At 39.9% G+C, this 26633-nt stretch overlaps 1 protein-coding gene across 4 annotated transcripts in view; it reads left to right on the top strand.

The window, feature by feature from the left end:
• Positions 1-26633, top strand: part of IFT81 (intraflagellar transport 81) — a 59615-nt gene that overhangs the window by 18523 nt on the left and 14459 nt on the right. For all 4 annotated transcript variants that reach the window (XM_077834842.1, XM_077834839.1, XM_077834840.1 and 1 more), the window contains 4 exons: positions 3730-3893; positions 5683-5778; positions 7949-8095; positions 25964-26113. In XM_077834842.1, coding sequence (XP_077690968.1) covers positions 3730-3893; positions 5683-5778; positions 7949-8095; positions 25964-26113 — 557 coding nt within the window. The remainder of the gene's footprint in view (positions 1-3729; positions 3894-5682; positions 5779-7948; positions 8096-25963; positions 26114-26633) is intronic.

The raw sequence follows: 26633 nt of genomic DNA, 5'->3' as shown, positions 1-26633 counted from the left end.
GCCCCTTGAAGCCAGTTGGTCCCTGCTCCTCTGGAAATACTTGATTAGAATTTTTAGCTTGATTACAATACGTACAGTGGGATATTTAGAAATGTTAGTAGCATTAGATATAAAGAATAATATTTGAGGGTCATGGTGGATAATCAGCTGAACATGAGGTCCCAATATGACTCTTTGGCCAAAGAGCTAGTGCAAACCTGGGATGCATAAAAAGGGGAATATCGAGTAGGTGTAGAGAAGGTATTTTACCTCCATATTTGGCACTGGTGCGACCACTACTGGAATACTGTGTCCAGTTCTGGAGCCCACAATTCAAGAAGGATGTTAATAAATTGGAGAGGACTCAGAGAAGAGTCATGAGGATGATTAAAAGATTAGAAAACATGCCTTATAGGACTTAAAGAGCTCAATCTATTTACCTTAACAAACAGAAGGTTAAGATCAGCCCTAGGGGGGTGGTGGAATCTCCTTCCTTGGAAGTTTTTAAGGTCAGGCTTGACAAAGCCCTGGCTGGGATGATTTAACTGGGAATTGGTCCTGCTTCGAGCAGGGGGTTGGACTAGATGACCTTCAGGGGTCCCTTCCAACCCTGATATTCTATGATTCTATGATCACTTGATTACAGTCTATAAGTACCTACAAGGGGAACAAATATTTAATAAGGGGTTCTTCAATCTAGCATATCATAGAAAGTTATTATCCACTGGTTGGAAGTTGAAGCTAAACAAATTCAGACTGGAAATAAGGCATACATTTTAAGTGAGGGTAATTAACCATTGGAACAATTTACCAAGGTTCGTGGTGGTTTCCCAATCACTGGTAACTTTTAAATCAAGACTGGATGTTTTTTCTAAAAGATCTGCTCTAGGAATTATTTTGGAGAAGTTCTATGGCCTTTGTTATATAGGGGGTCAGACTAGATCTAATGGTCCCTTCTAGCCTTGGATTCTATTAATATATAAGGTTACATATATTGTAATCTCCCTTTCTTATTTAAAAGGAAGTTGAAAAGCTAGAAATCAGCCTAAAGTAAAAAACTAGCAGTTAGTGTCAGGGTAAATCAATTGGCATCACTTTTGTTTCCATGCCAAGGGCCATGGTTATATATTCCAAACCAGGGCTTGTGTTCCTATTCAGTGCTGATGCTGAAGTTTATTACACTGTGTATGTGGGAGAGGTTGCTGGAGTTGTAGAGGTGCTGTGTTTCTGCTGAAACACTAACCATGGGCAGAAGGGACTCAGCTCTGATGAAAGGCTTGGTGAAAGTTTAAAATCACAGCATTTTTGGAAAAAGGTGAATCATAACCCTGCTGTGCTGGCCTGCATTTCCTTTGGATAAATCAGATTCTAATGGGCAAGGTGGCAGGTGAGTATTGCTGAGCGCATAATGGCTACTGCATGAACCTACACGTTCTATCCCAGTTCTGAAGTCACCATTAAGGCTGCATTTTTATTAATTGTATTTTTTAATGGAAACACTTGACATATTCCGTGGAGTAAAACAGTACATTTTGTAGGGCAATAGCTATTTTCTAAGCACATGTTTAAATGGTCAGTATAAACAAATTATCCTTATAAACTGCTGGAATGGAAGTGAAGAATTCACTCACTTTTGGATTGTGTCAGTTTTACTTCATTAATAGTACTGCTTTCTCTGGGGGTGGCTTTTTTTCTTCTGTGTTTTTAAGACCTTTTCCTCTCTTCCATCTGGTTTAATTCTCTTACGGCAGCTGAAATGAGGACCCTCCCCGCTTCTGTCTAAAAAAGCTATTGAAAACAGAAGGGCAAAGAGGATCTGGCCCTCCCCACTTTCCAGATGTAAATAGCTGCAGGAGAGTCATGACCCCTTTTTCATAGGCCTGTTTCTCAAGTTGTTTTGACCTTCTCCCTCTGTTGTTCTCAATGGCAAGACCTCCAGACCCTCAGCCTGAGAGAACCAAAGGGCAGGCCAGCAGACTCGAGCCCTGGTCCCATTCCCACCTGCCTCCTGCATTTCCATCCCTGTCTCAGCAGGATCAATCATATCCATGTGTCTCAGGTTTTTCCCTGCATGTGTGCAATAAGTGAAAAACTGGCAGAGTTTGAATTTCATGTTTTTCTTGGCATAGCTAATTTAACGTTTTCTGTAATATCTGTGACAACCATGAAAATAACAGCCATGCTTCTAAAGCACTTTGGATAGCTACAGCACCACTAGTCTTTTTTGTGTCCATCAAACCGATGAAAATATTCTAAAATACTCTCCCCACTGTCATATTATCTTGTGTGTGCTTTCCAAATCATAGTCCTTGGCACTAGTATCTTAGAGAACTAATTGAGCTATTACCACCTACTGTCATCAGAAGACTGTACAATGTAATTTTAAAAATCTCACAGCTACTTGACAGAGTAAACTAATTTCCCACTGGTTGTGAATTTTACTTATCTGGATGTATTAATGTTCCTTTCTGAATTAGCAGGAAAATAGGCTAACTTACTATACCTAGCAAGAGCAAAGTGGTCATAAGCTTGGTAACAGGCAGTGCACATCAGGCTTCTACAGAGCAAACAATGCTCTCTCCTGTTGCATCCATGGACAGAAACCTCAGCAATTTCTTCTTGTCTTTTTCTATTTCATTTTCATTTTCAGTATTCTTAATCAATGTACAGTTGTGTGAGTTTTTTTTTTTTTAAGAGAACTCTGGCAGTTTGAAGGAGTCTTAAAGTGAGCATAAATTGCAAATCATTCACTTTTAGGCTCCTGTACCCTATCAGAGCAGTGTAAAGGGGTCTTATTGTAAATGAGAATCAGGCTGAACAGGGTCAGAGACTATCAGAAATCTGCACATCAGACAGGACAAACTCTCACTAAGACCCATATTAGAACACTTACAAATGCTTATTAAAGATAATGGGTCAAATTCTAGACCTGTTCTATTTTGAGTCACAGATAGAGGGCAGGGTCAGGTATAGTAATGATGCAGAAGCGGTGCTAAGAGCAGACAGACAGAGATTCCTTTCCTCACCTCCATGTAATTACCATCTGGGGCTGAAGTAATCCACATGTGACTGGGATTGTCTGTGTGCACATCTGTGTCATGATGCTTACTTTGATGCTTCAACCCTGGAGGTCCTGAGGCGTGAGAGTTTTAGAAAAGCCCTGAGCAAGCCACCAGACTTGTGCTGTGCTTGGTCACCCCTTTTTCTGAATACACATAAGAATATGGATACACATAAGCTGCCTATATTTGGTCACCCTCTTCTAGAACTTTGTATAAATGTAGTCCAAAACCACATCAATTTTAGTATAACAAAAAAGTACTACACAACCCAGTTTTCTGAATGAAATGGAGCACATGGTGTTTGTTTGAATGAGGATGGTGAGACTTTTCATTTGAGTGCTGCAAATTGGAGATTGTATCCAAATTCAGGTTAATGGAGTTTCACAGAAGAGGGGGTTTTATTGTAGTTAAATCCTGAAGAAGGAAATTTTGGAAGGGAAACACATGTAGTTTGCTGTATTATATGTTACTTTTATTTAAAGAGAGAACCAGAATTTAAAGTATAAATGAAACAACTTGGTATTCCTTTCAGTTTTGAGTAGCGGGCTCAAGCATTATGCTCTAATTATTGTAATCTGTTGCTAAATAGCTTGATGTGTTGGTTAAATTACAGTTATGTTGGAATGAAACCTAATTACCCTCTACATTCCTTTGTTTAGACACATGTTGCTTTAATATTTTTTTCAAGGCTTAATGAAGAGACTGGAAGAGGAGATAAAGTTCAATTCATATCTGTCCTCTGAAAAATTTCCTAGAGAACTAGAAACTAAGAAGCAATCATTGTATTTCCTACAAAAAGTGGTTTCAGAGCCGGCTATGGGTCAATCGGATCTCAGTGAACTTGAAACTAAGGTATGTTGACTAAAAATCCAACTAGTTTGTCTTCTGGACTTATATAAGCATCGACTGTCTTATTTCTGCCCTAAATCCTTAAATAAATGTTTTTAATTCCCAAACATAATCACACTGCGGTGGATGGCAGAGGTTCCAAAGGTGAATCACACTGCTATTTTAAGGTTTCAGATCTAATCTGTAGTTTTAATAATGGAGTCATTCTTAAAGACTATACCAATTAGAGTATGGGAGGACATGGTACTGTCATTGGCTTTACTTTGATCATAACAGAGGCTGCTGGTACCAGGTGCTGTCCAAGCCAGATGTGTGCATCCAGGTCTGCAGCATGAGTTCATACCCTCCACCCACTTCAGTGCCACCTGCAACTGGTGGACAGCAACCTGACTTACTCCCATTAGACCCCCCAAAACCCCATCTTCACTCCCTTCACCTCACCAAGAAGCCCTCTTCATCCCCATCCCCTCTCTCTCCCACCCCAAAAAGTCCCTTTCCCACACTTAACACCTCTTTCAGCCCAGCCAGACGTTCCAACACCTCACCCCCCAGGGCAGGACCTGGCCCTCTTCCCCCTAGCCCAGCATACCATGAGAGGAATTTCTGAGGGCATCCCTCATGGGGTAGACTCATTCTCAACCCCTGGGCCCAGTCTGGGGATTACATTAACTGAGATTAGCCCAAAGGGGGTCATGGCATTAAAAAGTTTGGGAATCACTGATATAAGGGAATTCATACCTTCTTTGAATTCACACCCATTCCCACAGAGAGTTAATACCTTTAGAAATAATAAAAGAGAATCCCACATAGAGGAGGAAGAGTTCAGGAGTCTCAGTATTTGGAAGTCTCTGTACGCCATTATTAAGTAATAGTCTTGACATATTTGGTCTTCAAAGTACACACATCTGTTGCCTGCAGAATTGCTAGGGTAGTGCCCAGTGCCATGCCTGTGTTACTTTTAGAGTTCCCTCTGATTGCAGCACACTTTTACAGGATTTGCTTATTAGCACATATCTTTCTAGGCAGCAGAGAATTAAGGCAGGATGCTTGGGCTCTGGGCTCTATGGTTACAGGGAACACCCAATGTAGCAGTGAGTCAGAGTTAAGAGTATCAGGGATCGGTATATTATCTTGGCTCCTGTTGACTGGCTGCCAGCTAAGGTGGGCTCACAGAGGAGGAAAATCAAGGTTTTGGGAGAAGAAGAAAAACGAGCCTGTCTTGGAGGAGTAGAAGGAACATACTGTACTGTTGGGGCAAGTGGGTCCTGGGATCTTCAGAATTATAGTGGAACTGGATGCCATTTAGTTTGAATCTATCTCTTCTTCAGACTAGTGATAAATGGCTTATTAAAGAAGAATTATAGCTGGTCATTGATCTAATCAGGGTACACAAAGCACTTGTAACATCATCCCTTTTCTCTGTAAGAGTCCATCAACCCAATTCCTTTTGCAGGATCAAGGCCTTAGTTTGGAGGGACTCCCTAACACAGAATGTTGTTAAGGCATAGGACTGGGAGTTTGAAGACATGGGCTGTATTTCTAGCTTTGCATCAGACTTCCTGTGCAACCTTGGCAAGTCACTTAACCTTTTTGTGTCTGTTTCTCCATCTTTAAAATGAGTCTGATAATACTTCCTTACAAGTGTGTTGTGAGGCTAAATTCATTAGTTTGCAAAGCATTTTGATATCCTTAGAGAGAGGACAAAGTATTAATATTCTGTTTTCTCTAACTCTGCTAATGTTTATTTAGTAAGAAATACGGCATTTTCTCCATCTTCCACTCTTTATTTCAGATAAATGAAGTCAATGCTCAAATTAATCAATTGATTGAAAAGAGAATGATGAAGTATGAGCCAATTGATAGTAAATTTTCCATGTATCGACAACAGGTGAGAAGGAACAAAAGCTTTTTTGTAGGCAGCAAAATCCTGTCAAATTGACTGACTGTAATCTACAGTCTTGTGTTGTCTTTTTTCTTGTTTCTGAAAAACTAAATTAAACAGAAAGACATGAAAAATAAATAAATAACAGTTGAACACCAGTATATTTACATTATATATCCTTCAACTGCTTTCTGCTGGGCATAGTCCTATTGACTGCAGTGGGACTAAGCCTGATGATAAGCAGTTACAGGATCAGGCCCGTAGGCTTTGTGTGTTAGACACAGTAGAGCGTCTGTATTCTAGGCCTAACATCTGAAAGGTGCCCTCAGCTCCTATAGAAGTTAGTGGTAGTTGGGGCACGTTCCAGGATTGGCCTATATATATTGCATGCTCATTACTGAGTTGCTAATCTACACTTGGAAATTTACTGAAATAGTTCCTCAGGAATAAGAGCATTCACACTAGGGCTTATTCCGGAACAGCTATATTGGTCAACTTCCAGGTGTAGACAATTCCTAAAAGAGAAAAGCCTAGATCCTGATTCAGTAATCACTGCAGTTCTTACTACCAGTCATATCCCATTTCTTGTGTGTGATCATGTATCATAGCATTTTCCCAATTGTCTCTATTTCAGAACGTATGTTACAGACTTAAAGTGAAAAGAAAGCAAAAAACAAATGCTCTTGGTCAAGACATGATAAATCCACACATTATAGACCAAAATTTATGAAATTTGACCATTTCTAGGGCTTATATAGTAAAATACTAGATTTATTTCCCAATAACCTGTGTGACTTTGTATTTTACTGGCATTGTTCATGACCATTTCTACAGTTATGGAAAAATATTTTTCAAATTTATTGGGTAAAAATTGTAATTTAATGGTAGAATGTATATTATTTTTAGTTGCAAATGTGATCTGAAGTATTTCGTCTTTGTTGCGTCAAGATGTGTTTTGTTGCCCAAGATAAGCATGCTACATAATGTTTTGTACAAAAAAACATCTGGCTACTAATATAAAGCTCTGATGTTCTGTGGGGGAAACATTCCAGGAATTCAGCTTGAGTGAAATTCTCTGCTCAGTTCCACAATTAGTATAGTCAACTTTACAAAATCATCATATGTATTCACCACAGTTTGTCTCTGTGGATAATCTTAAGAAGCTAAGAGCTGAGCTATCATGTAGGCAGAATCACCTCTGATATATATTTAGAAAAAAAGATGTTCCTTTAGTCCAGTGAGGAGAAGCTAGCATTGAAGATACCTTTGTGGCTATATTTTATTTTAATATGCCAAAAACACTAGGTTGCATGTTATAACTTTAGTGTTTGATTCTTGGGAAAAAAAATTCTGATATAAAAATGCTTTATTTTTCTAATCTGTTTTACACCTATGTTCTTAAACACATTAATTTTTCCATGAAATGTTAGGCAACACTAAAAATACTATATAGTATACATGGTGTGAAACTTTCATTTAAAAACCAATCTATCTCTGTGAGGCTCAAAAGGGTGAAATAACCTGTAATCCTTTATTCCTTTCCTCGTTGTCTTTTTCTAGGTTGCACAGATTTAATGGCTCTGTTCTGTTGCTAGTTAACTCCAACCTACAGAAATATGTAGCTTTTATAAAAATCCATATTATGACATTTTGAAATCTTGCAAAATCTTGGATACCTTTCCAGTTAGCCTGCTTAGTGCATTTTACGTATGCACAAAAAAGACTAAACAAATTAAACTGAGCAACAGTAGTCTACACCTCTTTTTCTTTAATGCAAATTAAAAATTAAGTTACAGAAATTAAAGCTAAATGTAAAAATATGAACATTAATCTGAAATATAAATGTTTAACGTGAATCTGGAACATAAGTGCTCTGGGTGAAATCCTGGTTCCAGTGAAGTCAATCAGAATTTTGCAATTGACCAAAATGGATTCAGGATTTAATCCACTTCTACTGTTGTTATTATTTACTTCCAGTATACCTACAAAGGGGAATGTTAACAATGAAATTTTCTCCTTAATAGTCAATTTCCTCCCTACTGTTTTCTTTACAGTCTCAATTTTACCCCACCTGAATTTTAAAATTTAACGGTTAGATTTTATTGATGGTTAACCATGGGTGACCAAGTGCACTTTTTACTTTGCTCATCCAAATTGACATCTGATAATCCCACAGGCATCCATAATTTCTCGGAAGAAAGAAGTCAAGGCAGAAGAGCTTCAGGCTGCCAAGGAGGAGATGTCAAACATGGAGAGGCAAATGTTACAGAAAGCAAACCAGGCCCGTGAGTTGGATGGCACAGAAGTTTTGAAAGGTGATGAGGTGAGCTGAGGTAGCAATGGGATTGGGGAGGATGAGAGAAGGTAAAAGATGGAGCATTTCCAGTTGAACTTTACAATTTGGTAACAGTTACTAGAGTAGCTTACCAACATTTTATGGAATGTTCACATCAAAGAAAATGACAATGTTGTAACTAAATTAGGTATCTACTTTCTTGCGAAGTATAATTTAGAATTTGATACCAAAGACTGTTCTAAGACTGTTCTTTTAAATTCACGCAATCAGATAAATAACAATATTTTCCATAGTTTATACTACAACACAGCTTTTAAAACATTTGATTTGCGGCTATTTTCAGGTTGTTAATGTTTTACCCAAATCGTGTATAAATATTCATATATAATGTGAACTGGAGTTGTTGGTATCTCTTAGCCTTTTAGTGTCACATGTCAAAATAATGTCAGAGTCCATCTCATTGTTGGAATGATAATAAATAATGGTGTTTGGTCTTGCTAATAATCATGGTTCAGTCACAAGTAATCAGGATTCAGAGATAAGTCAGGTAGTTCACTTTGCTAAGGGATGTACAATAAAAAAATCCACAAATTTACATTTTATTCTCTTTAGGACACATCATCATAGAGTGAAATGATCAGCAATGACATGAAACCTGATTTAATACCATTTGTTCATTATCCAGATACATTTTACTTTTTCTTTTTTTTTTCCTTTCTGTTCTCCCAGACCCACTTGAAGTTTATTTGTAACACAGATTTTGACTCTACATTCAGTTTGGCGCAGGAAAAGCTTTATTTGAAGCTGCACACATCAAAGAAGCTTTTTCTTCTTAGGAGATTTGTGAAGTGTCAGGCTGCTGTAGCTGGGCAACAGCTTGTTGCCATGCCAAATTTACTTTCCCGATTTTACACTTCCTCTCATGTGGAAAAAACTGTCACCCATATTGAGGGAGCAGAGGCAGGCAGAATCAGTAAGACAAAGCCTGCCTTAGCTGAATCCACCTTCTTACCTCTTGTTTCTTTTCACCCTCCTGCATATGTTCTTTGCTTAGCCCATACTGGAGTGATCCTTAGTGATCTTTTCCCATGCCCACATCTTGCCTTCTTAAGAAAGGGCTAGTCTACACTAGCAACCAGTGTTCCCTCTAAGCTGTGCACATGTGCGCACGCACACAGATCCTAAACCCTGCGCACACAGCGAAACACCGCGCGCACAACAATTTGCACAGAAGAAATTTTTTGCACACACGGCCTGCCAAAAATTAGAGGGAACATTGGGCAACGCTAAAGCGCTGCCGCAGCAGTGATTTAACGTGGCTTGTGTAGTCGCAGCAGGGTGCTGGGAGAGAGTTCTCCCAGTGCTCTAAAAAACCCACCTCCACGAGGGGCGTAGCTACCCGCGCTCGGAGTGCGGCTCCCAGCGCTGGGGCACTGTCTACACTGGCGCTTTACAGCGCTGAAACTTGCTGCGCTCGGGGGGGTGTTTTTTCACACCCCTGAGTGAGAAAGTTGCAGCGCTGTAAAGTGCCAGTGTAGACAAGCCCTATGTACTACTCTGTGTGGGGAACTCTCGTCTGGATCCCATCAGCCACGGCTCCTCCATTAACTCCCTCCTCAAATATCACTTTTCCTTCAAAGGAGCCTTACACGCTAAAAGTATGTGCATGTGCGAGTGTGCATCTGTGCATGTTTATTCTCTTCCATAAGTCATAAAATAACTGTTTACTCCTCAAGAGGGACATGTTACTCTAGTGCACCTTGCTTGTTCGTACTGCCTTCCCACTTGATCTTTTCCCACCTCCTCCCTAAATCATGCTGAAAACAGATGGAGGCAACAACAGGAACTTCCTATCCAGGGTAGTGTTTAGTATAGTGAATGGTTCGGTTGACTCCAGTAGACTACTCATGTTAGCAAGACCCAAGTAAATCTGCAGGATCAAGGCTTTAGGCTGTCAGCTCTTTCCTGTCTTGTAAAGCACTAGGCATATCTATGGGGCTATATGAGTAACAGTAATAACAAAACCACAGGATTGGATTTCTCACCACCATCAGCTCTTTAGCCCCAGGGTCCAGCTTGTCAAAGTCAGACAGCTTTTTAAATAAAATTTGGAAGCAGGCAATCTGTGCTTCATGACATCCCCAGTATTCAGAAAGAAATGATTAATTACTCAGCAGCAATTTTTTACAAGAGAGATATCCACAAACACTCTGTCTTATCTCCAGGAAAATACTGCATATCTATGTACTTTACAGTAAATGAAAGAAACTTCACGTTGTGGCAACATCTGACAGGAACAATTTGTTTTTATCCAGGAATTGTTAGACAGTCAGGTAATACAGTAAATCAGGGTGCTTTGTTTCAGGTACCAGAAAGACATTCGGTGACAAAATATTCAGGTTGCATGGCTGGGTCATAGCATGGAGCAAGGGATATGGCCCAAGATGGAAAAGCTGAAGAGAATATTTGTACGTAAGATATGTTGCCTGTGTTCAGATATGCTCTTTTATTTTGCTTTTCACATCTTCTTAAGTCTTCATTTTAGGAGCCACCGCTATTTTGGAAAAAGTGCCTGCCGCCTTTTTTTTTTTTTTTTTTTTTAAATATACTTCCTGTTTTACAGAAAACAGGTTTTGGTGCAGAGCCAAGGGAACACACACTATTTCTCAATAATGAATCACAATATAATACAATTTTTCTACAATCTTATTCTTTTTATTTTTTTATTAGTATTGCAGTAGTGCCTAAGAACGCTGATCCGGAACTGGGGTCCCATTGTGTTAGCACTGTACAAACACCCATTGAAAAGATGATCCTGACCCCAAGGAACTTGCAGTCTAAATTATGCTAAGACAGGACCAGTGGACAAGGCAAACAAATGTGGGGGAAGGAGACGATTAGGCAAAAGTTATTGTACGTTAAGCAGAGATCTCGGCCCACCACTTATCCAGCCAACCTTAAATACACCTTGGGATCTAAGATGAAGTGCTCATAAATTTATAATGCCTGATTCACCAGTGTGTAACTCCATCTTTACGCCAGTGTGAATCTAAGGCTAAACTTGAGTAAGTGTAGTGGTGAATCAGGCTTGTAGACTGTACTGTAATGTGTATGTTCAGTGGGGACAGAGTTAGGTTTCACAATCAACCTTAACTTTTGCACTTTCTAGCAACTGAATGCTTACTTGTGCAAGCTTAATGTTTCAATAACATAGATTCTTCTTTGAGTAGTGTCCCTGTGGTGCTCCACTTCAGGTGAGCATGCACCCTGCAACTTTGTGGAAGCAGTGCCAGTTTGACCTGCACATGCGCCCTACCTATTCTCGTGCCCCATATTGAGGCTATATAGGGCTGCATGGGCAAACTGACCTCAGTTCCTTCTCAACCATCTTCAACCAGAGTTGGAGTTTAGTGTGTGCCTATGTGTGCTTTGCATTAGTAGTTAGTTCTTTAGTAGTAGTATATTTAGTTAATAACCTTATAGTTGTTGGAATGGTTGTTCGTGCTTTTCTTTTCTTAAAAATGTGTGTGTATAATTATGTTTTAATTTTTCCCCTATTGAGGGGTCCAAACAAATTTTTCTTCTGTCTGGGATGCCTCTTGTTTCAAGAAGCCGTCCCCCTTGTTGATGGCCGATGGGCATTCCCAGTACATACATTGTTTTGGAGACTCTTATATCCCCAGCAAGTGCAAGATCTGCACTTCTTCTAAGGGAAGATCCTGTAAAAACAAGGAAATAAAGTATAGTCTCTTAGTGATGGAGCAGGCCTTAAGATCAGCTGTAGACCCAGGTGCAGAGAGCCCCCTGTTGTACAGAGTCCCTCCTGTTCTCTTAATGCCCCATTGATGTAAAGATCATGATCACTGAAAGCTTCCAAAGTGATGGCGGCGTTGAGAACCTGGTTTCCAATACTCTCCATGAGTGAGGTACCAATAACTGTGCTGGCAGTACCAAGAGCTTCCCACTCAGACTAAGGAGAGGATCAGAGGAGCAGGACAGAGAGTTACTCCTCAAAGAAGATTCCATCACCAGAGACCTCAGACCCCAAGAGAGGTGCAAGTGAGGCTCCGAGCACTTCGGGTACCATAAAGCACTCTAAAACTTCATCTAAGTCCCATTCCTCATGGCTCGGTACCAAAGACTTCTGTTGCCAAGAGAACAGCTTTAGTGGAATCCATGATACCCTGAGTACAGCGCTTCGGACAACAGCATCGGGAACATCAACAGTGCCCTTACCAAGTTCTGTTGTGCTCTTGGTACCTCAGGAGTTCCACTATACTAAAGACCTCTTGGTACCGAATGAGTCTGAGTCACCCCTCCTTGTAACCTCCAGACACCTCTCAGTGCCAAGATCTGCCTGGTCACCGACTGCTCATGTTTTTGAAAGACCTACCTCCTCCCCAACTTATACTATCCATGAAGCAGGATTGTCACCTCCTGTACAATATGTGGAGGAGCATTCTGACTCAGATTTGGAACTTTCCATTGAAGGCTCTCCAATATACTCCAGGAGATGTTCCCCGATGCACTTGCAAGAAAGGCAGGATACCAGACGCCTGCCTATTAACACTTGGGACAACCAGCAAAGGATACCTCCCCACATGCCTTATAGTGCTCCTCATTGGTTTTACTGGGATTAATGTGCAGTATACCACCACCACCAATTTTGAGGGGGCCCGATTCAGTCCCCATCCCTCCCCTTCACTCTCAGTCAGCAGAGGAGACCTTTGAGGAGCAAGAGCAGACACGGAGGTTACCTTTTGCTTACAAGTATATCTTCATCATCATCTGATGAGGCAGTAATGCCACCACTGCTGTCATTAAACAATGACTTTTGGCAATTCCAGAACCTGATGAAGTCGGTTGCTGACACCCTGCAAATTCCCCTGCAAAAAGTCCAAGATTCCCATCACAAGCTCCTGGACAGATTGCCAATTAATGAAGGCCTCCTTGAGCCAGCCAAGACCATCTGGCAAACTCCAGCAGTGCCCCCACTTGCAAGCAGGACAATAAAAAATACTACATCCTGGACAGGGATTCTGAATTATTATTTTCTCATCTAGAACCAAATACTCTGGTCGTGGATGCAGTGAATGAAAGGAGCAGGCAACACGCCCCAAAAGCTACCCCGTATAAGGACCAGAAATGTCTGCATCTTTTGGGATGTAAAAGCTACTCTTTGGCAATGTTACAGTTCAGAAGAGTCAATCACCAGGCATTAATGTCAAAATATGACTACCGAACTATGAGAAGTTTAATGCTTTCATTGAGTATTTGTCACAGGAACACTGAGAACAGTTTAACAGCATAATAAAGGAAGGTCAGCTCTTGGCAAAGACATCTCCACAGGATTCACTTGGTGCAGCGAACACTGGAGCTAGGTCTATTTCCACCACAGTAGTAATGAAATGAGCTTCCTGGCTTCAGTTGCCTGGTTTCTCCAGGAAGTACAATCGACTATGAAAAATTTACATGTAGCGGGCCACAAGTTCTTTGTAGACAACACAGACAACTCGCTTCATACACTAAAGGATTCCAGGGCAACACTTAGGTCTTTAGGGATATAAACACCTATAAGTAAGAGAAAATTTAGCAGGTCCCAGTTGGTGCCAAGATCCTGTCTTGCTCAATTTTCAGCCTTACATAGGCCACCAGAACCACCAGCTAAGAGGTTAAGATTTTCTAAAAAGAAGCCTGCAAGTACCTTGACTGCATCATCCAAGCCATCAACATCATCCAAACACCAGTTTTGATGGTTTGGTCAAGAGTCCAAACCACACAATAACCATAGTTTCTCAGCTGCATGGCACAGCCCCTCCTTGCTCAATTTGGGCATCATCTCTCTCTATTCCATCAAACGTGGGAGGATGTAACATCGGACAGATGGGTACTAGAGCCCATTACATCAGGTTATAATATCTGATTTACCTCCATCCCACTGTCCCACCCCCCTTTCCCATCCCTCTTCAAGTACCCATACCTCTCACAATCATCTACTGACACAGGAGATCTCATCAATCCTAAGACTAGGGACCATAGTACCAGTTCTATTTCAACCAGGGGGAAAGGGTTCTACTCAAGATATTTTCTGGAGGCCAATACTAGATCTCAGACAATTGAATAAGCATCTTAAGACATTTGAAATTCAGGATGGTGTTCCTACCAGGTATAATTCCCTCCCTGGAATCCGGGGACTGGTTTGAGATCCTTGACCTCAAAGATGACTACTTCCATGTAGCTATTCATCCCTCTCACAAAGATTTCTTCATTTCACACTGATCACAACTATTGCTAGTACCGGGTCCTACCCTTCATCCTGTCTTCCACCCCAAGGGAGTTCTCAAAAACCATGGCTGTTGTAGCTGCGTACCTCCGTCATCTAGGAATAACCGTCTTTCTCTACCTCAATAACTGGCTCCTCAAAGGTTGGTCTTATCAGAAGGTGAGTTCAAACAGCAACTTCACTATTTCAAAGTCTAGGCCTATAGATAAATCTTGAAATCAATCTTGATTCCTACACAGCGAATACTGTTTATAGGAGTGTTTCTGGATTCAATAAAGGGCAGAGTTTACCTCCCTCCTGACAGGTTCCTTGTTCTAAAGAACTTTATCCAAAGAATGCAGCTCAGGCCAGCCAAGGACATGTTTGCAACTGCTGGGACACATGGCAGCTTGCGTTTTTGTGACAGAAAATGCTAGGTTACATCTTTGATGTCTCCAGGAGTGGCTCACGACAGTTGTGTACCCAACAAACACAGTCTGAACAAACAGGTGTCTGTACCCAGCTGCGTCCTTCAGGCACTCACCTGGTAGATTTCAGAGTAGCAGCCATGTTAGTCTGTATTCGCAAAAAGAAAAGGAGTACTTGTGGCACCTTAGAGACTCACTTGGTAGAAGAATCCTTCCAATGTTTGTGCAGGAGTCCCATTCAACCACAATCCCCCTATGGTCATGTTAACATCAGACACTTCCCTCTTGGGATGGGGAGCACATTTGAGTCCTCACACAGTCCAAGGCAAATGCTCACAACAGGACAACACATGCATATTAATCTGTTGGAGTTAAGAGCGGTCAGAAATGCTTGTCTGCTCTTTCTTCCCCTACTCAAAAACAAGTCCATTAAGATCATGACAGACAACATAACTTGCATGTATTATATCAATCATCAGGGTGGAGCACGTTCCCCCCTTGCTCTGCACTGAAGCGTTAAAGTGTTGGAATTTATTCATAGCCAGCCAAATAGTCATCTCAGCTTCTTACCTGATGGGTTTACAAAACCATGGACAGACAACCTCAGCAGACATTTCTCCCTAAATTATGAATGGGAGTTGGCCTCTTGAAACCTCAGCTTGGGAATTTTATTCCTAAATATTCCTAGCTTGGGAATTTCCAGAGGTTAACCTTTCAGCCATGGCAGCCAACACAAAGGGCAGGAAATTCTGTTCTAAACGGGGACTCGATCCTCAATCTCTAGAAGTTGCTTTTTCTTCATTGCATGCATATCCTCTAGCTCCACTGCTTTAAATGTCCTCACTAAGATCAAGCGGGACCAAGCCAAGCTCATTTTGATTGATTGCGCCAGCTTTGCCAAGACAGGTTTGGTTTCCTTACCTCATCAAACACAACTCTTGCCTTCCATGGTGGCTCCTGAGCAATCCTCGACTGTTATCTCAGGATGCAAGTCAAACACTTCACACCACTCTGAATGTTCTGCAACTACAATCATGGTTTCTCAATGGTTCTCGGGATTAAGAGGCGGCCTGTGTTCATCGGTAGTACAAAATGTACTTTTAACTAGCAGAAAGGAATCTACAAGATACACTTATTTTCAGAAATGGAGAAGATATCATTTCTGGTGTAACTGGCACCATCTTACACCTGCCCCATCATTGTTTTCCACAGTCCTGGATTACTTCTTGGAGTTGGAAATGTCAGGGCTTTCTGAGTTCCCTCGAGGTTCATTTAGTGGCAATAACAGCTTTCCACATGCCAGTATACGGTTTCTTGATGTTCACTCATCCAATCACAACGAGATTCCTGAAAAGCCGTATAATCTTTGTCTGCAGATTAGAGCCCCTATGACACGTCGGGATCTCAACTTTGTTCTTAACCACCTCACCGAGCAGCCCTTTCAACCAAACAGCCCTTTCAGCCACACATTCTTGTGCTCACTGCTACATCTGCCTGTGAAGATGGCCTTTTTGATGGCCATCACTTCTGCTCAAAGAGTTGGGGAAATGGGGACTCTAATGGCAGGCTCTCAATTTATTGTGTTCTCCAAGGAGAAGGTATCATTACGACCCCATCCAAAATTTTTACCTAAGGTTTCTTCTGAGTTTTGCATTAAACAAACTATTCACCTTCCAGTTTTCTTTCCTAAGCTACATCAATCTACACAGGAATCTACTTTGCACATGCTAGATGTTAAGAGCCCATCAGCCTTTTACTTGGACAGAACTAGGCCATTCGGGAAGACTCCTAAACTCTTTGTTTCTATTGCAGATAAGTCTAGTGGAGTCTTTATCTTCACTCAGAGACTTTCTAAATGGATCTCTGGATGCATTATTGCCTGTTTATGGTTCCCCTGAAGTTCTACCTCCCCAACAAATGACTGGACATTCTACTATATCACAATCTGCATCTGTAGCCATACTCAAGGACATTCTAGTTGCTGAAATCTGCAATGCTGCAACATGATTGTTGGTGCATATGTTTTCCACCCATTATGCTTGGTTCATGCTGCAAGATCAGATGCTGCAGTAGCCGATGTAGTTATTCTCTGATGGACTCTTCCAAAACTCCAACCTCCTTAAGGGGTTATTGCTGGGGAGTCACCTGAAGTGCAGCATCCACAGGGAGACTAGAAGAAGAAGGAGAGATTACTTACCTTGTGCAATAACTGGAGTTCTTTGAGACGTGTGTCTCTATGGGTGCTTCATTACCCCTCCCCGGCTCCCCTTCGGCGTTTCCTCTGTGGGACTTTGCGGTAAAGAGGGAACTGAGGGTGGTTCGCTCGCACAGCCCTATATAGTCTCCATATGGGGCACAAGGATATATAGGGCACATCCATGGGCTAAATGGGCACTGGTATGAAAAATCTCCTATCAAAGGCACATGATGCATGTGCATCTGAAGTGGAGTGCCCACGGGGACATACACCTCCACCTCTCCTTTTTGTATTTGTACATGATTTTTAAAGGGATTAAATGGAGTCTTAATGATAATACTAGCTATTAACACAACTATCTTCTTCCCAAGTCCTGTAGTAAAATCAACATGTTCTTTTTCTCTTATACTTAGGCATTAATGTCTGTGATCTTACATCTTTAATTATTTATTATCAAATTGCTCTCTCTAGTGCTGCTGTATCCCCTTATGGCATGGCACTCGCTGGATTTGGCATTCAAATGAATACCTTCTTTGCCTGGATTCTCAGACCAGCAATTGTATCTTCAGTTGAGGTCTTCTTAGCTCTTCATCCACTGAAAGGTCAATCCTGGCTTATGTTTTTGGGAGCCAGTGTTTTGCCTTCTCCTCTAATCATGAAAAGGAACATACAGCTTTCCAGTGGCAACTAGTTCAAGAAGTTACAGAGCCGGATGGAATTTACAGGCAACAGCAGGGAGGGACCAATTCACTGGATACCAAACTACAAAACGCTAGAGCTAAATTGTCTGTCTGCTGCAGGGATTGTGAAATCTTTTAAGTACTTCAAACAGAAGTACAATGAACATAGGGGCAAAGCTGGCAAGCTGTTGGCTGCAGCTGTCAGATCCTGAAAATTAGGGAATCAAATTTTGACACTTAGAAGGGTAGATGGTTCAATTACAAGTGATCCTAGGTAAACCTGTGATATTTTTAGCTCTTTTCATAGCACATCATACTTTTCAGAGTTCAACGTAGGACCCCTGGAGCCTAGACTTTCCCAGGGTATCAGAATTAAATAGGATCAAAGCTGGGTTCACCCATAGTAGATGAAGTTAAAAAGAACATTTGTTGAGAATGTAGCCTATGGCATCCCATGGATTTTTAAACATGTAATTGAGTTAAGCAACTTGCTTGCTTGGTGAATTATTTTTACATACAAATCTCTCTCTCTCAAGCAGAAATATTTTGTTTGCAAATATCAGGAGAAGAAAAGAGGCCTTTGACTGTAGATCATTCAGCCCCCAAAGTGTCCTAGTCAGTGTGAGTCCATCAAAAAAACAAACTTCTGTTAGCAATACTAGATAGATAACTTTAAAAATATGGTCATCAAGGAGCTGGCAGTTTAGGCGTTAATGGGTTTGAGCAGGGACTTGGGATATATTTTCCCCACCATTATGCAACCATCTCTTTCTCTTAACTACCAAGTGAAATATTGGAGAAAGGTTTTAATCCTTTCTGCCAAAGGTTCTATAAATAAATTAAACAGGGGGAAAGAATGTTACGGTCAATCCCACTCTGAGTACAAAGATGGCAAGTCTATAGAATTGCTACTGAAGCCAAAAGCTCTTGCTGTAAGACATTAACCATCACTGAAACCAAATGTATGTTGTAAGTCCGACTTAAAATATGGCTTCACACAACTGAATGCTCTCTCAGCACTGACAGGCATGAATAAAGCATTAATCTTATTGATCTCCATGTTTTCAGTGATAACTGGAAGCACTCTTTCATTAAATATATTTGGATTGGTACAAATTATTACTAATGGCTGTTGTAATATCCCTTCCTGCCCAGCAGCAAGCATCTTAGAAGAAACTTGCTAGTTAACATTAATGAAGAACTTCCGTGATTGGTCTGTCTGATGAGCAGGTTGTAGGATAACTTTCCTTTTAATATACCAAAATAATTGGCTTCTCTCTAAAAGTTTGTCCTTAGTATATGAGTCATTAGTCATATGTAAAAATATCTATACTGGCTCAAACACAGAGATCTGAGATTATTGAAAACCTGTCATGCCCAGGAACTTTCTCTGACTGAATTTTAATTGCTTGCAAGGCCTTTATCATGTTAATTGGACTGGCTAGAAAATTAACCATCTGCTCCTTGATTCTCAGTACACCGATTTGACTAAGATTTTTTTATGGCTGGCGTACTGAGACAATGATAGTGTCCCAATGTTAACAAAACTGCTTGTTCAGAATCTGCATTCAATTCTTAATTTTAGAAATAAAAGATCCCTTTTGGGGATTTAGACTGACCTAATATTATCCAGGTGTTCTTAATTATTAATAATTTAGATGGTTTTCGATACCTTGACACAATTGCTGCTAAAATCTTTTCTTCACATTTAATACCTTGTTTTCGACATTGACTTTCTGCAAAAAGAAGTATTTTTAATATTATGCATCCAAAATGATATCCCCAAATGCTACCACATTCAATGATTGCCACAAAAGTAAGGGATTAATTTGTGGATTTGTTTCACCCCATCCTCTCACCCCCCAAAAACCCAGCCTCTCCTTTCATCTTTTGAATGTTTGCTGCTGTTAATCCTGTAGTAAGGAGTTTGTGAAATCTCCATTCTTTTGTTCTTTTTCCTGTTTATATGATATAGGATACCCAAATAAACTAGTGCCTGGCTACATCTGAAAGATTTTTCTCTACTAAATCTTTAAAAATTAATAACTAAGAAGTCAATGGCAGTATTAATGATAAAGTAGAAAATAAAATTCTTAACCCTTATAGTGGAGCAAGTTCTGCTGAGATTTACACCATTTCCTACTTCACTGGAACTGCCCAGGGTGAATCAGTACAGAATATGGCCCATCATGTTTATAAACGCATAATCCCAAGCACTCAAAAATAATGGGATTGGCTTAAAAATAATTAGATTTTAAAAATAAATATTTTGGATTGTCTTTTGTTGTTGTTTTTTCCTGCTGGTTTTTGGGCCTTTAGGGTTCTCAAGCTTTTCTCTGCAACTATGAGGGCTAGAAACTTACAACATGACTCCACAAGCAGGATCTTAAAGAAAAACACCAAATATTGTGAGTTGTTTAAACTTCTGATTGACACTTTTGGTTATTGAAAGAAATCTAGAAGAAAACCTGAACTAACATAAATCAGAATTATGCTGCTTGCAAAGGGCTCAATCTTGCAGAGCACTTGAGCATATTCTTAGATTTAAGTATGTTAGTACTGCCGTTTGAAGTCAATGGAACTACTTGTGCTTAAAGTTAAGAATGTACTTGTGTTTGCAAGATTGGGGCCAGAATGCTGAGCACTTTGCAGGATCAAGCCCTAAACTGTGTATAGTACATATAATGGACATAGTTTATAGAGGATTAGAGTATATTGTATGCCAGTGTTCTTTCATTTGGGAAAGGATTACGAAAACACAGGAAGGAAAGAAATAGGAGGGAACAAAGATAACCATTTATGTTCCTAAGAATATAGTTCTTTAAAAACAAAGACTTAGAAATGTTGCCTGTTTGTTTATGATACACTGCCCTTTCCAGGATTGCTTTGATTGTGTCAAATATCCCAGATACACTGAGAATTGTAAGAGGTGCTAGGTCAAAAGCCAGGTGACGTAACCATATGAAGGGAATATGTTACTTAAGTGTTACTTTTAAGGAAAGGAAAGATGATCTTGTGGTTAAAGCGTAGGCTGAGAGTTAGGAAATCTAGGTTTTGGCTCCAATTCAGGAAAGCACGTAAGCATGTGCTTAACATGCTTACGTGCTTTGCTGAATGAGGGGATAAATTTACAGCTGTCCCACAGATTTCCTGTGTGCTCTTGTGAAAGTCAATTTAATAGCTCTGACTCAGTTTCCCCATCTGTAAAATGATAATACTTATCCATCTCACAAGGGTGTTGTGAGACTTAATACATTAATATTTCTAAAGTGCCTTTAGATACTAAGATGGAAGTCAGTAGAGCAGGGTAAGTGATAGTGTTGGTGGATCTTTAAATAAAAAGTGAGGGTTATATAGCTAATCTGTCCTGGGATTCTAGGTACCCACGTGCCTCAGAACTATAAGTTCTGGTCAAAGTCCGACTTTTATTCAATCCATTTTATAGCATAACTAGCAGGCTTTCATCTTACATCCACCCATATAAATAATCAAGTGGAAAAGCATAATTTTTCTTTGCTTACATTCAGAGATTCTGTATCTCAGGGGGCCTCTGACTTGGCTAGCAAGCAGCAGTCAGAGGGCTGGTATGTTTACTTTAAATGTTGCCTCAGCACCAGCAAATGGTTCTTGTCCAGTCATTTGATCTTTGAAGTTTAAATAACTATTAATGTTAAAAGAAAAGGAGTACTTGTGGCACCTTACAGACTAACCAATTTATCTGAGCATAAGCTTTCGTGAGCTACAGCTCATTTCATCGAATGCATTATCCGATGAAGTGAGCTGTAGCTCACGAAAACTTAAGCTTAGATAAATTGCTTAGTCTCTAAGGTGCCACAAGTACTCCTTTTCTTTTTGCGAATACAGACTAACACGGCTGCTACTCTGAAACCTATTAATATTAAGTTGCTTGAAAACAGAAAGCTCACTAGTGGACAAATGTCTTTGAAATGATACTTTACTTTGGGAACCAACAGATCCATAGGAATGCTCTAAATGAATTCTGCTTAGCTTCTATGCAGGGAAGAGATGACCTGATCTATGAGTAGATAATTGCTGGAAAATGGACTCCTTTCTATTCCTACTGGCTGGCTGAATGATCTTGGCAAGCCACTTCACCTCTGTGTGTCTCAGTTTCCCCATCTGTAAAATGGGGATAATTATACTGACCTCCTTTGTAAAGTGCTTTGAGATCTACCAATGAAATGTGCTATATAAGAGCGAGGCGGATAATTTGAAAGCAATTTGGCTAAACATAGCTACTTAAAGGCTTCTTACCAGAGTAAAATGTAATATTTTATTAAAAGCTTTAAGGGCCTGATTTTTCCCCCCACAGCTCAAGATGAGTTGCAGGGCACTGCAGATGCTAAGCATATCTGCAAATAATCATAGAATCATGGAACCGGAAGTGACCTCGAGGGGTCATCTAGTCCAGTCCCCTGCACTCGTGGCAGGACTAATTATCTCGACCATTCCTGACAGGTGTTTGTCTAACCTGCTCTTAAAAATCTCCAATGATGGAGAGTCCACCACCTCCTTAGGGAAATTTATTTCAGTGCTTAACCACCCTGACAGGAAGTTTTTCGTAATGTCCAACCTACATCTCCCTTGCTGAAATTTAAACCCATTGCTTCTTGTCCTATCCTCGGAGGTTAAGAAAAAACTTCTTCCTCCTCCTTGTAACAACCTTTTACATAGTTGAAATGCCCTAGTATGCTTTCACACATTTGAAAGGATTGGTAATTTGCAATTAGACTAGTTATAAATTCCCTGATTTGAGGGATCTCTTGGTTTGATTCTTGGCTGCTGGGCTAGGGAGCACCTGGGCTGCCATAGATCTGATAAATCTGCCATGAGCTCATGTCCAGTTAGATTTAACTGAAGTTTCACCTGCTGACCTAGCACTGAATTTGGCCCTGCATTTAGGAGGGTGTTTAAATCTGTGTTACATTTGGAAAAGACTAAGTCTGTAGAAATTCTGCCAGGTTATTTGATTCATTATCTACAGAACACTGTCATCTTGCTACTACGGCTTATATCTTGTTTTATAGTTTCATGTAACTAGAATAATGTAAAATTCAAGATATGCATTTATAAACCAGGAGATTGCACTATATTAGAGCCAGATTTTCATGTCCTAAAATGGATGGGGTTGCAACCCTGTCCACATATCCGTATCTGAAGGTTTCGTCAATTTTTTTGGTTTTGGATGGGTTGCTTATTATATGGCCCAGACTCAGTCGCTAATAATTGAACATCTGTGAAATCAGTTCTTTATTCAACAGGGTCCTTTGGTTTCCATTATTAAGTAGATTATGCTTGGCAAAATACTGAATGTGCAAATACTGTGTCTCCCACTCAGGCTATTTTCAAGACCTTAAAAGTAGTTATGGAAGTGAGGAGAATAACAGCTTGCTTTCAACCCTGGGGTAAACTGACAGAAAATCATTCAGATCTGACAGCTGTCTATAGTCACATGTGAAAAAAGTTTCTTCTCTTACATAATTCTTTACTATATTCTGCTGTCCAAATGAAATATCACTGGAACTCCTCCATCAAGAGAGAAGAAGGCAATCCATGTTTTTCTTGTATGGGTTTGTGTTAGTTGGTATCATGTCTGATTATTTTGTAACAAAGTATCTTCTGTAATAGCTTGAAAACCACCGAAAATTCAGTGTTTGCACAAGTGATAAAACTTTTTTTCTAGTCTGTATGAACTCAGAGGATGTGTTTGAATTGACTGTTATAAAACGTTTCTTTTGCTAATTAACGGGATAAATTTCCAACAATAATATTACAATTGCACTGAGGTCTTTATTGTAACAAAACTACTGCTTTACTGTTAGTGCTATGACTTTTGTGACCTTGTCTATCCTTGTCCTAGGTAATACGCACAATGTAAAATGGTCTCCTAAAGCCACACATACTCCAATCTGCATAGAGCACATTGAGTAATTTGTGGGTTTGTTCTTTCACGAAAAACGCTTATAGCTTTTGGCTTTAAAAATAGTTCTGGAGCATAGCAAGATAGAAAAAGCTTTGGCCTAGATATTGCACAGGATGGCAGATGAACAGGGTGGATTTCATTTTGGGCATTTTGCCCAGGACACTTTTTATAGAACACAGTTACTCTAAGGTTTCTTAGGCTGTAGTCACATCAGTTTTATGCATTATTCTTCAACAGGGAAATTCACTCACAAGCTAGGTACTTTCATGCATCTTAATTTTTAAAGTTTAAAATTGTATCTGTGGTAATAGGACTGCTGATATTTTCTTGTGATTCTTTGTTAGTAGAATGCACTAATTCTACAATAATGACTTTATCCCAGCTCAACATTTTGAAACCTGCTTTACACTAAATTATCATAGCGTATTTTATTTGTTTTGAATTCCTTGCTCTCCATTTGTGGTTCTAAAAGCACTTTACAAATGTCAGTGATTTTTGCCTCATAACATCCCTGTGAAGTGTATCAATAAGAGCTAACCTCATTTTATAAATGGGAAAACTAAGAGATAAGAGAAAGTTTAGGTCCTACATTAAAAAAAAAAAAAGTTAGTAATTCAAAGAGCCTCAGTTCTTCTGCGTTTAACTTAAGAGACACCTAGGGCCTGATTTTTCAGGGGTATATCAAGTTGAACACGTAAGAACTGAGAAACAGATTAAGTAAATGTGATGATCTGTAAAACTCTGGATTATTATACTTTACTTTTTAATAAGCAAAAATTGAACTCCTGTTCACTAATTCTAGCTGTGCGCCTTTTATGCTAGTTCTGTGTATGACAGTCCTTCAGCTGGGTACACAGAGTGAAGAGTTGACTCTACTCTACCCTGTCCTTTTGTTAAAAATGATTAGTCAATAATATCTTTCAATTCAGCAAGAGACATTAAAAGAGATCAGTATTTTAACTACTTACAACCAGTACTTAAAATCAAGAATCTTTTCCCTATGGCCCTTTTCAATTTTCTCTTAGCGTTTTTCTGCCCTTTCCCATCATACTTGAGAACTCATAGAGTTTAAGGTCAGAAGGGATCACCAGTCAGACCTCCTGTATGTCACAAGCCACCAACACTGCACATTAACCCAACAACCAAAATTAGACCAAAGTATTACAACCTTCAGGAGACTAGACTATTATGTGCCACTGGCAGAGAATAGGAGAAACCAACCGAAGTGCACCAGTGCTCGAGGCCCCTGCAATGGCAGGGAAATAATTAAATGAGATATACCCAGACAATTGTGGCAAGTGACCTGCACCACCTGGTGCCGAGGAAGATGAAAACCCCCCAAGATCACTGCCAAACTGACCTAGGGGAAATTCCTTCCCAACGCCACATATGGTGATCAGTTAGACCTTGAGCATGTGAGCAAGAACCAGCCAGCCAAGCACCTGAGAGAGAATGCTAAGTTGGTGCCACCTCAGAGCTCTGGTTAACCCCGTCCATCTCCAGATGTGGCCATCCTTGATACTTCAGAGAAAGGAGGGTTTTTTTTAAATACTCCCTAGAATACATGGGGGTGGGGGAATCAGTTCCTGACCCCTGCAGGTGACTCGCTGAAACCCTGAAGCGTGAGCTTTAGGAACATAGGACTCTGTAATTCCTGTGTTCATTGGTTAAATTTGAGAAAAAAAAATAAACTCTTAATTTTAAAAAAATTTAAATTGCCACAGTGACATGGATCAGAGGTAATTGGAACATTAATGATAATACTTATCCGCTGCCTTTCATCTTAGGAGAGGAAGGACAATCTTGTGGCTCAAGCCCATGAATAGATAGTGGGAAACCTGAGTTCTAGACCCAACTCTGCTACAAATGTCTTGTCACTTTGAGCAAGTCATCTCTGTGTCTCAGTTTCCATCTGTAAAGTGGGAATAATAATGATTATCTACTTCACAAGGATGTTGTGCAGTTCAGTTCTGTAAAGCTCTTTGATGTTCTTGGATGGAAGGCATTCTCATATACGTGCAAAGTACTATTATGTTAACTTTATTATTATCCAAGGGTCTACAAAAATTTGCAAACATCAGTTAGCCTTTCTAGCCCCTCAGTGCAGCAGGTAAGTAGAAATGAATGATTTCCATGTTCCAAATGGCTAAACAGAGGTATAGAGAGATAGAACTGAATTTTCTGATGGCTCATGGTGAGTGATTGGCAGAACTGAAAATAGAACCTGGGAGCCCTGACTTCCAGTTCTCTGCTAAATGCTATCTGAACAGGCTAGTTTATTGTAGTTTAAATGCTATCTGAATAGGCTAGTTAGAAAGCGTGATAAGGCCTTTTTTTTTTCATTCAAATTAAACTACAAATATCCCTGTTATGTCTCATTTCAGTTTAAACGATATGTTAATAAGCTTCGAAGCAAGAACACATTTTATAAAAAGAAGCGTGTAGAAATAGCAGAAATTACAGCCGAGTATGGTATCCTACAGAGAACAGAAGAACTCCTAAAACAACGTCATGAGGCTATTCAGCAACAATTGGTAAGGCAAAATTCTCCCACTCCATACATTCTAGCCACAGCCACAGTGATAACCATCAATACAATGATATGGACATAATTGGTTTGGAATTTTTTAATGTGTTTTAATCTTTAAACCTCTCTTACTATTATTAGCTAAACACTGATAAAGCATGCTTGGTATAGGAATTGTTTTAATCTGCCAGTTATACTCCGCTATCGTATTTCATGACTAGAAATAGTTTCTTATAGACAGTAGTACAAGCTCTACATTTTTTTTTTCTTGAGTCTGACGGGCCTAATCCTGCACTCAAGTGAAGTCATGGGCAAAAATGTTATTGACTTCAACAGAAGTGGGACTAGGTCCTTAATTAGTTGAAGGTAAGCTTTGGTATATTTTGAGGGCTTCAAAATTACTTTATCAACAATAAGGTACAGATACAAGCTGTCAGAGATACTGGAATAGTATTTAAAAATAGCAACAACAAAATCCAAGCATTAAGAAGCAAAGGTACTTCACAGTGGTTCTTGAAGTAAGTTAG

This window comes from Eretmochelys imbricata, chromosome 15, assembly GCF_965152235.1.
Source record: "Eretmochelys imbricata isolate rEreImb1 chromosome 15, rEreImb1.hap1, whole genome shotgun sequence".
In the NCBI taxonomy this organism is placed as follows: domain Eukaryota; kingdom Metazoa; phylum Chordata; order Testudines; family Cheloniidae; genus Eretmochelys; species Eretmochelys imbricata.
The sequence above is the reverse complement of the archived record's forward strand: the minus strand, read 5'-3'. Positions and strand labels throughout refer to the sequence as shown.